At 37.7% G+C, this 12,090-nt stretch overlaps 1 protein-coding gene across 3 annotated transcripts in view; it reads left to right on the top strand.

The window, feature by feature from the left end:
* The window catches only part of LOC129764990 (mucin-2), a 200,914-nt gene that overhangs the window by 161,140 nt on the left and 27,684 nt on the right, over positions 1-12,090 (top strand). Inside the window, exon 6 of one of the 3 annotated variants that reach the window (XM_055764709.1) lies at positions 11,576-12,071. In XM_055764709.1, the coding sequence (XP_055620684.1) occupies positions 11,576-12,071 (496 nt within the window). Of the gene's footprint in view, positions 1-11,428; positions 12,072-12,090 lie in introns of all 3 variants that reach the window. The other 2 variants (XM_055764708.1, XM_055764707.1) reach the window with 2 other exon arrangements.

Raw genomic sequence — 12,090 nt, 5'->3', positions numbered from 1 at the left:
CGTTTTTCCCCACCTTTATTATTCGTCTTTTCTTCCACCAAACTCACCTGTTTCATTCATCATAACATTTGAATCTATCTGAATGATTGCTATTACTTTTTGACTTTCTGTTGTAGCATTCAATTCTGAGTAAGATGGAATGATTTTGTAGATCAAAAATATCTAATGTTCTGTGTAAATTTCAAAGCGAAGGATATGCACAAAAGCTGACTTTTTCTGCTAACCAAAAGCTCTGGATCAACACTATATACGTAGAAAAATATTGACTTTATATACTTTAAATACTTTATTTACTTTGATTATTTACATTATTATCCTACGCCTTCCACAGAAATGCTTCAATTGGTTTGCAGCAGCCATAGCGAAAACAGTCAAGAATCTACACACGATGCTTTATTAGGGCAGATATAATACCAAAAAGATAAAAAATAGGACTCTTAAAATGCTAGATTTACTGCTTTTGACACGCATTACTAGTGCTTGCATAGGTTGCTATCGATTTTTTTTTGTTTATTTAGAAAAGAACCATTTCACAACTCAAGCCACATATCCCAAACCTCTGGGACTCTCAACATCCATAAGAGTTTAAGACGTTTGGCATTTGTTTTGAATTTACGGAACTTTATTCGGGATGAGAAGTAAATCTAATATGAGAATTGCATCAAAATCAGGTATTCCCGTGCTTCGGCACTATTTGACTATACTTTTAGCTGTTTTGCTCATATAAAATAATAAAAACTGTCAAGACTGTTATGTTACTGTATATGTTATACAAAGTTGTTTCATTTCATGTGTGATATGGGATATTCATTTATGAATTAGATAACATAAAAAGTACACACTTTCACAGAGACAAACCAACCAACGTCTCCTGAATAAAGATATATAAAAATATCCGAGTATATTATATATAAAAAGTGGTATATTATCTGAAGTTTCTGTGTTTTTATTGCTTGAAAATCGCAGCTTTCATGTTGATTGTAATACGGTCAACAGCCGAGGGCAGGGTTGCCAATAATATTTTTCAATAAACTGGAGTGCTTTTGTAAAAAAGGAAGAAAACTGTACATAAAGTGAGATGCACGAGAACACGGTTTCTGGTTACAGATCACTGCATCGAACCTAACCCCAATCTTCTGTCCTTTTTCGTGAAAGCATTTCGTTTTGGCAATTTAGGCAAAACACCGACGAAATGGATGAAATGGGGGGGGAGGGGTGTACCAAATTACAACTCACCTTGTCTGTCGCAGAAGTCCATGAGGCAGATGGAACACGACTGAAAAACAGTCTATTTTCACCTCACGCACTGCACGCTAACCGTATTTAACACGTTCGTCGCTCCGTCACCCAGATTTGGGTGACACTTTCCTCCTTCAAATTGAATAGGATTTAGGAAGGAATTTGATAGAATATGCACCTAAGTGTAACTATAGGATATGTAGAAAAATAACGAAATTATAACCATATTATTATTATGTTTATGTTAAACTCTCTATCAATATATAGTACGGATGGGTAGTACTGCAGTTTCCTGGGAAACCCATATGATATGACTTTGACATGTTGACGTCGTGACGTCTTAAAAATAAAAATAATATTACTAGATCATGTAAAAGTTGTCTATAAACTACGTTTGATCTTCATTTAATAATTTATCCATAAGTTGAGCCCCGCAAGAAACTCAGAAACGTCATGAAATCGGTCAAAGGATGGGAAGGTGTAGGAAGGGATGATATTTACGATATTTGAACAGGCACTTTAGGTTTCTCAATTCGTCAGTGAAACGCGATCTGTGATTTTATCACGATGAAATTTATTTCAGAAATAGCGAGTGTTTGATCTGACCGTTTATTTGAGACTGATGCAATACTCTGATTCTGATCTCTTCTTATTTTTTTTTGGACAGTCTTCCCATATCTATCGCTAACCTTCGACCATATCATCGATCCTGAGAGCGGCAGATCGTTTATGGGCCGATCTCTCGTATTCTGATTGATGATGATTGTAATTATTGTACGGTGGGTTTGTGCAACGATGATGTAAGAAACTAGGAATTCGTGGCGCACTTCATGTATACTAAATTTTTTCGTTTGTAACCTAAAAAGACAGCAAGTCTTATGTTACTGAAGTATAAATAAAACAAAAAAAATACTAGGCTCGTGCTTGAACAATATTTATACACGGTAAATTTATTTTACATAAAATGGATAAAATTGAAGCACACATATAAAGCAAACTGGATAATGTTGAAAAGTTTTGGGATTCAACTGTTTGACTGGAACAAGAGCAACAAAAACTGAAAGAATCCAGTTTAAACTGGGGTATTGGCACGGCCATTCGTAATATGCGTTTCAAATTTTAATTTCATCGAATTTTTCATCAGCAAACCCATTCACCATAAGTAAACCATAATGGTGGCAATCACTTGTTACCAAGTCCGGTCATGCTCACGGAGCCTCTGGCAAGTCAATAACGATGTGTGTAGCCTGCTTTTTTCTTGATGGAACATAATTCCTCTTCTATTGGCCAACGCTAGCCGCAATTGGACGATTGCTTCCTTCAGATGGTCCAATTGTTAGCAATACAGTTTCGAACTGAGTCTTTGACAGTGAAGAACTAGCTCTTTGTAGGTGATTCACTGTCAATCTCATCAAATACACAGTGAAACCTTCCTGGCGTGCATTTCGTTTGCACCGGTTTGCCGACCACCGATCAAAAGTTCATAAAATCAATCATGCAAGGAGCTTTTGAAAAAAAATCTGAAATAAAAAATGGTTCATGAAACTATCACACTGAAATACTTCCATAGTGCATTGATGAATACTGTGGTTGACCTTTTTTTCAAATCGGTGGTATTTATGAAGAAGTTTCCAGTTTTGTCTTAGTATAACTTAGATAAGGGCTGTGTAATCTCATGGAGTTATTTTTTCCTTCCTAAATGTAGTTCTGATCACAGAAATGACTACAGTCAGTCTTTGATTATCAAATCTCTGGTATACTCAAAACCCGTGAGATGTTCCTACACCCAAAGATGATTTTTAGCACATGTTATGGCATCCCGATTTATTACATTAAATGAGCCGAAAAATCACAGAAAATTTGTGATTTTTGGTTTGAAGAACGTTTTTCAGCACACATGTAAGTCATACTCTTGGACTTGGTTAACTATGTGAATATACATTCTGACAAATATATACCGGAAATTTGTAATCTCAAATCTATCCACTATACATTTTTCTTTTTTTTAAAGTTGGTACTACTATCAGCGGTCTCGATGTCAGTTTTGACCGCGATCTGTCATTTAGTTTGTTCACAGCTTCATTAAGAACAAATCAACCTTTTTTTTGCTAGGCGGTTACTCATATTGATAGTTCTAGTCAAAGATGCAAACGAAAGATTACACTATGTCAAACACACGGATGCATGAATGGTGTAAGGTATTCAAAAACGGCAGAGAAGAGATGAACGATTGACCACATCAAGAACAACCTTCCACGTCTTCAACTAATAAAAACATAGAAAAAATAGGATGAATGGTGGTCGGAAATTGTCATTTAAGTTCGAGAGAACTAGTCCGTGAATGAAAAAAAAACTCTCACGAGAACATTCGCCATATTTCGGTTGATGAGAAAAATTATCATGAGAAAAGACACAGCACGACTAGTGCCAAAAGAGATCAATTTTGTTCAAAAATATCATCGCAATCAAGTGGTTGAAGACATGCTTGAACCATCAAATTGTGATCGCACGTTCATCATACGCTTAATTACTTTCGACGTGACATGTGTGTGTATTTTTCCTATTTCCGCTGTTCAAATTACCGCTTTGCGAGACCCTTTTTGACAGCATTGAAGATATAAAAACGAATCCGCTGCGTGAACTGAAGCAATTCCAGCATACAGCTATAAAAAGTGTATCGATGACTGGATTGTTCGTTGGAAATTGCTTCAGAAGACGCCTATTTTGAAGGTTATAATTTAAATTTAGATGATGAATAAAGCATTTTCTTTAAAAAAAAACGCAAATTCACAGTATATATTGCTATGCTCTCGCTATTCCTCGATTGGGCATTCGGGCACTATATTATTTTCCTTGTGAAGGGTAGGGTGAAGGGTGTTATTACACAACATTCCTGGAAGCGTATGGTTATAGGATTAACACGGCACCGTCTTTCCAACTGTCTAGATTGATTTGCAGCAACATCTTCGGTGGATCTATCGGTTTTATGATGCTTAAGATCATCCAGCTGCTCGATTCGATGACCCGGTGGAACGAAAAAACCATCGTTGAAACACATCGAAAACAATAACGATCCGAAATTGCTTTCTTGAGGTATACCAGAGCAATTCACAGTGAGTTGCCTGCTGACAAAATAAGAACTCAGCCAACAAATGCTAAGAAGCGCCCAATCAATTTATCATAGCTAGTAACTAGACGGATCATTCGCACGGTAGAGGGCACCATTCAGGTCGGTGTGTTGCCAAGAGCCTTGATGTAATGTGATAAAAAGTTTACGAAATTCATGTTCATCGGTTTTCCTTTGAAACATTCATGCTGAGCAGGCAAAATACATAATTTGACAGTACAGGAGAGTACACCGCCAGCTCGAACTTCGAGCAACTTGGACCCAGCTCACAGTGAAGTTATGCCACGATGGACAAAGACGTCACGTTTATCATCTTTTTTTTTTAAATGGAATGCATTAACGGTTTGGCCTCGAAACCATATTGAAATTATTCTTTTTTGGCCTTGGCCTCGAGAAGCTATTCTAAGGCATGGATTTTTAGGTACTCAAAGCACTAGTACCGGCGTCAACAGTAGATTTTGTAGCCTTGCATGACACTATTGCCTCGAGAAATAAATTGCGATGAGTTTGATCTTATTGGAGCCTCACACAGGATCCTGGTTCAATCTAGGTCCAGGTCCGGGTTCGGCTTGAGACTTCAGGTCCTCAGTTGTAGTTGTCCTTTTTTTAATTGTATGATAAGTCTTCCCACGAACAACCAATAAGTTCATCAATTATGCGTGAGGGTCCACGTTGAGATTTTTCATTTCGGAGGAACCACTTTCGCAGGTCCCTAACAGATTTGGCAGGGTAGTTCATTTTGTAGTTATCAATGATGTGTTTCAGATCCTTTCCAGCATATAAAATTTCTCATTCAGGTTTATGAATAGATTTTCTAGTTTTACACTTTCAGAAAAACAAAACTGATGGGTTTAAATTACAATTAAGATGGAGTGTTTATTACTTTCTCATCCATTTTCTTCGTAACTATTTTGACCAGGGATGCCAAAATCCTGAATTTCAGAACTATGCAGATATTGTAGCATCTTGCCTGACACATAAACACATTAAAATTAAACTAAATAATAATAAGTAAACATATTCCCCAGTAGAATTTTGCTGATTGTACACTCTGATTGAGAACTGTTCCAGTTTAGATCGAACGAATGCACGGGAGTTTTAAGCCCATGTAATAAAAACGCTTCGTATCGTTAGCAAAGGAGATGCGTAGGCCCTTCGTTAAGTGATTTACGTCATTGAAGTCAAAAGACCAAGATTACCTCCCTTAGGCTTCTCTTGATGTAGTCAAGATATCTTCAGAGATGCCATCATTAAGAAGGGTCTGGAACGTCTAAAAATCGATTTATTGACGTAGGACTACGTCTAACCGGGAGATATAGGGGGTGAAATGGAAATCTAGGCACTGAACAAGTAGGAAAAAATGCAAGATTTGGAACGCTTATAACTCGAGCATTTCTCAATAGATCGCAAAGGTTTTTGCATCAATTGATAGGAAATATATCTACGCATCTACCATAACGAATAACATTTCATTTTTCTTGAGATAAATAATTGAATAATTGTGAAATATCAAGCATTGTCAAAATGCACTATGTGCCCATTTTTGATTGGTCCATTTTGTGCTTCTCAAATCGTACCGACCAAAACGGGCAACCAGAGCAGCAGCGAAATACAATGAAGCACGATTGGAAAGGAAAAAGAAAAAAATGAACGAAACATTGGTCGCAGTCTCACACATGCGTAATTCTCGAGCCAGCCAGTCAGCTTAAAAATCCCCGCTCCGCTGCCGTAACGATCATTCTCATTCAAACCGTACACCACATCGGTTCGCATCACAACACATCAACAAACCAACTCAAGCAGCCATGTCTGGACATGGTAAAGGAGGAAAAGTGAAGGGAAAGGCAAAATCCCGCTCGAACCGTGTTGATCTGGAGTTCCCCGCAAGTGTAGCTAGGCCGAGCGCGTTAGTACCAGTGCACCAGTCCACCTAGCCGGCGTTATATAGTTTCGGCCGCCGAAGTGATCGAGTTGGCTTGCAAAGCTGCTCACGACAATCAGAAAACCCGCATCAAGAACAGAGCAGCTTCGGTTCGGCGCTCATCAAGGCAACAATTAGTTTCAGTGAGTGGCAAAGTGTTTCTTCGGCACGTCGCATTAAATGTAATTTACTGAACAACATGTCACAAGCTGGATGAGAAGAAATTTTCCAACTGTGAAAGCTGTGGCGAGTGGCAAACGCAATAGCTAAACAGGAAGGTTTAACCGAACAAGATGGGAATATCGAGTGATAACAAAAACACAACACCAAAGGTTCTTTTCAGAACCATCAACATATTCATAAAGAGTAAACAGTAAACTAATCCATTTTTAAGGTAGATAGGTAGGTGTTCACGTGGGATAAGAAAATAAAACAATATATTTAAAATATATATTTAACGAAAGCTGTCCCCTTTGTATAGTCCTGCGTCACTCCGGTTATGTCCCCGACATTACCCACCCGTCTTTTTTTTAAACGGTTTCATTTAGCTTGCCCTGCAATCTGTTTGTATGTTTGTATGTTTGTAACTTGTTTGTAGCGCTGACCCACATTAATAGAAATTTGACCCCCTTTATGTTGACCAATTAATCTGAAATTTGGAACACACCTTTATCTCTGTAGTCATTATAAAACTGCGTATTTCATGATCTTGAAAATTCAAGATGGCGGCCGCTACAAAACGGCGGATCACATATTTTCTCAAAACCTCATCGATATGGGTTTTCCAAAACCCCATCAATATGGGTATCAAATGAGCGGCTTAGGATGAAAGATGTGTAAGTGATTTGATCGATTTCTCTACATCGACTCTCTCTTTTGGTCATAACTTAGCTGCAAACTCATTCCCAGCTGTATTTGACAATTGGAAGGTAGGTCAAAACCTCATCTATCAGATTCTATAGCAAACTCAAATTGGAACGTTTTTGCAGTTGAGTTATTGATCAAAAAAAAAGTTGACGGAGAGAAATCGATCAAGTCACTTACACCCCTTGCATTCTGAGTCCCTCAAATGAAAGTGCTTGACTAGTAGAACACAGTTTTTTATGAAAAATGCAAATCCAAGATGGCTGTTACTTATGAAAAATACAAATACAAGATGGCTGCCACTACAAAATAGCGGACTATATATTTTCTCAAAACCTTATTAATATGGGTATCAAATGAAAGGGCTTGACTAGTAGAATACGGTTATTTATGAAAAATGCAAATCCAAGATGGCTGCCACTACCAAATGGCGGACTGCATATTATGTCAAATTCCCGTTAATATGGGTATCAAATGAAAGGGCTTCACTAGAAGAACACAGTTATTTATGAAAAATATAAACCCAAGATGGCTGACATCACAAAATGGCGGACTATATGTTTTCTCAAAACTCCATTAATATGGGTATCAAATGAAAGGGCTTGACTAGTAGAACACAGTTATTTATGAAAATGCAAATCCAAGATGGCTGCCACTTCCAAATGGCGGGCTACATATTTTCTCAAATCCCGATTAATATGGGTATCAAATAAGAGGGCTTGTATAGTAGATCACAGCAGATCATGAAAAATCAAAATCCAAGATGGCCGCAATCACAAAATAGCAAATTACTTTATTAAACGGTTTTATTTAGCTTGAACTGTTTGTATGTATGTTTGTATGTCTGTAGGGTTGTTCCAAATCAATAGAAATTTGACCAATAGGAGGTGCACCCGTGTTTAGCGTCTCACATTATCATGCCGGGTGTTCGAGTTCGATTCCCGTTCTGTCCGGGGGATTTTTTCGTCAAAGAAATTTCCTTCGACTTGCACTGTGATCACGCGTATTCTAGAGCTTGCCCCTCGTAATACATTCAAGGCGTGTTATTTGGCTTAGAAAATCTTAACTAAGTATTAATAAATGACGCTAGTTAATGCATACGTTGAGACGGCAAAAGTTCCACAGGGAACGTTAACGCCATTCAAGAAGAAGAAGACCAATAGGAACTGACCAAATTTATAAAACACTTTCATCTCTGCTGTCATTCTAAAACTGCTTATCTTGAAAAATCCAATTTGGTCGCCGCTACAAAATAGCTGATTCCATATCATCTAAAAAAAAAGGTTCATTGAGATATGTGTATCAAACGAACGAACTTGATTTGGAGAACAGACTATGTATTTTTCTGCAATCCACTCAATATCGGTATCAAATGAAATTATTTGACTGATATAATACAGTACAATGGTTTTATTGTAGAGAAATATTCTAATGAAATGGATAATGTCATAAAAACTAGGAAATAAAATAAGTAAAAAAAACTTTTTAAGTTAAACGGTTTAATTGTGATTAAACATAACAATGTACTAAAAGCTAGAAAATAATTAGGCAAGTAGCAGTTAGCAGTTATCACACCTTTCCTTCATTAGTCTAGGACATTGATAAGACTAAAATAAAATCCTGGGGCAAGTTGGATTCCCATTATCCACAATTAGCGACTTCATCATATGTCCCACGATTTTATTTTAGTCTTATCAATGTCCTAGACTAATGAAGGAGAGGTGTGATAACTGCTAACTGCTACATGCCTAATTATTTTCTAGCTTTTAGTACATTGTTATGTTTAGTCACAATTAAACCGTTTAACTTAAAAAGTTTTTTTTACTAATTTTATTGCATTTTTGGGAAGCAGGATCTACTCGACCAATTTGGCCAATTTTCTTCATCAACATGTAAAAAGAATTATCTAAAGCGTTACATAGCCGTTTTTTTATATCGAATTTTTCCGATTTTTATGAGCTTCTGAACAGCGATTTTTCATGAAAAATAACTCGTTTTTAACAAAACTGGCCGCCATTTTAGCAATTTTTTGAATTTTCGCAAACCCTTATATAACGCTTTAGGTATTGTCCTGAAGTTTCAAAATATTCATTGGAATTCGTTCTGCGACACCTCGTTGCTTCGGAACTAGACTGACCAAACGTGCTTTTTTGAACGGGACATTTCCGTTTTTTGACCTATTTTGATTGTCTCGTTTTTTTTTCAATCTGTACCGCATTTTGAGTATAAGTATAGAATAAAAAAATATTTATTCCAATGTCATTATTCTCAACACACTCACGAATGAACTTCTGATTAGAATCTAGATTTAAAATTCCGGAATTGTTGGAGATTCAAAGTAGCATTAGTAAAAAACTTCCAGTTCATATACATGGGAACATTTCGTTCGGTGAGTAAAAAATGATTAAAGGGATTAAAATTGATTAGATAAAAAGGAGGAGCTCGTGTCAATCAGGAGTCATCAGGCGCAAATATTTTCAGAAATGGAAAACTAATTTATCAAGTGTGAGGAATACATGAAGCTGACTGATTATATTTTGTGGCTGCCTGGTAATACCGCACCAGACGAAAGGACCTGGCTTCTATGATGGACAATATGTGGATAACGAAAAGTAACGATTCAAAATTGAAACCGTTAAAACTATTATAATTGTCAAACAGAAAATCGATCTGGAATGTGACAAATTTTATGATAGGATTTCAAGAAATCATAATCTTCTTTGCAAAGTCGCTTCATCATCGAAGGAATCTTCGTTAATGAGAACAAAACTAGTACATCTAAGAATGTTTAATGGTTTTGTTTTATTCTTAGTATCATTTACTCAATAAATTGCTTCAAAAAATATTATAATCAAAATACATTAAAATGAATCGCCAAATGTGTTGCTTAGTGCAAAACTCGAGAACAGATATGCAATGTAATGGTTTTTCAAGTGAAATAACGCATCTCTTTATCTTAACGGAATTGATTTCGTGAAGTAAATAAGAATTGTAACGTTCAATAAGACATTAATAAATACATGCGTCGAACTTGGCTGGGTCGGTCCAGAGAAAAGACATTTTTTGGAACCGATTCACCATTTTAGAACCAGGGAATGGGATCACCAAATATGCCTTGATTGATACAGGACTATATTGGTCCTTCAGACGTCGATAGACAGCTGTAAGAACACCACCACCTGACTTAAGATTTTGCCCACAAATTTCATTGGACTACAGTCGTGCACACAAGCATAGATAAAAAACATATGATCATCCAAAAGGGCTTAGGTTCGACAAGCATTTCGTTGTAGAAATATTATAAATATTTACATTTGCAGTTTGTCTTATATTTTTTTATCCCTAATTTTAAAATGTACAGGTTCTTTTCATTGACCATCCGATGGGTGTAAGAAGAGTTTCTTTTGTATAAAACCACCTTCTGTCATAGCGCAACCAACATTAGTTTTGAGTAATTTGAGCACTATTCAAAACTATAAATGAAAGGGTAACAATTGTGTTCCGCCTATTTTTTTTTATTTTTTACTATAGAGACTTTTAGTCGTAGGCAGGTTCATCCCTCGTTCCGCCTCTGAATCCTCCCACACTCCCAAAAAAACAGCAACAACTACTGCATAACACTTTACACATATCCAACCTGGATATGAGCAAACCTTCGCAAAGAAGAACTTCAATCTGTGTCACAGCACACATGGCACAATGTATGCACTTCTCACTAGTATTAAGTGTCATTTAATACATTTTCAAAGTTTTGCAGAACAAAGTTATGATCTATAGTCAACGGCGCTTTCAAAAGTGTTTGCACGCTCAAGATCCTAGATCTATACCTGATCATCCTTTGAAGCATTTTTAAGCTTGGACATACGCATTGAAGCATCCACCGATCCGCGTGAATATCACAGACTGAACTGGAACAACCGACGAAACCTGCTAACGACTAATATGGTTCTACTTTCAGTTATCTAAAAGACAGAAAAGAATGCGTGAGTAAGTATGCGCGAGATCATCGTTCATTCCTGACAGCATTACATTTTTTGAAGTTGCTCACGTGTTTTCCGTTTTTTTGGGGGAGCTTCCTCCCACGTACTCGCATGCCTGTATATAGTGTTCATTACGATTTCTGTGTTTTTTCTGCCCTTTTTTGTATTGTACAAAACAAAACAAAAGAAAAATCTCTTTCCATCCACACAAACAACGAACACATACACAACTCACGGTGACTGTACATATGTTTTCCGTTTTTCTTCCTCTCCACCAAACCTAACCTTGTTTTGCAGCACACGCTATAATCGATTCTCTACATCTAGTGTGGAACTGGCGACGGTGTCCGTTTTCAGTGAACCTTCTACCACTTCAACTCCTGCCTACGCAAACAGACGTAACAAAGCTTCTCGTAACAGTTTCAAGCCTAGCTCTACCAACAGCCCAGCGGCCGCCCAAAGTCACAACCAGAGTCCGAGCCAGGACAACGGACGGCGCACGTTCAAGCCCAGTTTGCGACCGACGCCCCCGGATGGTGAGTCCACCACCTCCACCAGTCTGTACAAGTTCAAGCTGAACCGTTCGCCCGGCCGTTGGCAGTACAAGAGCCCACCCAAGCCAACCGTCAGCATCCGGAAGCAGACCCAGAAGAAGGGAGATCCAACGGAAAACATCACCAACGCTCCAATCTCTGACGCCTCGGTGCAGTATAACGACATCTCGCAGGGTGCCGACCATCCAGATGTGGTGCTAGACTCCGATGCGGACTTGGATCAGTCCGGATCGGTCAATGGAAACGTGCTGAACGACGCGGAGAATGACAACCAGATTGATCGTCGCTACCCGATCGAGACGATCAAGGTGGAAATCTCGACACCAGCGGATTTCAAGGATACCTACTATGAGATCGCCACCATCAAGTCACCTTACACTTTCCAGGTGAGAAGTTGCTAGTCGA

The sequence above is a fragment of the Toxorhynchites rutilus genome, chromosome 2 (genome assembly GCF_029784135.1).
Source record: "Toxorhynchites rutilus septentrionalis strain SRP chromosome 2, ASM2978413v1, whole genome shotgun sequence".
NCBI classification, from domain to species: Eukaryota; Metazoa; Arthropoda; class Insecta; order Diptera; family Culicidae; genus Toxorhynchites; species Toxorhynchites rutilus.
Note: the sequence above shows the minus strand (reverse complement) of the source record. Positions and strands in the feature narration are given on the sequence as shown.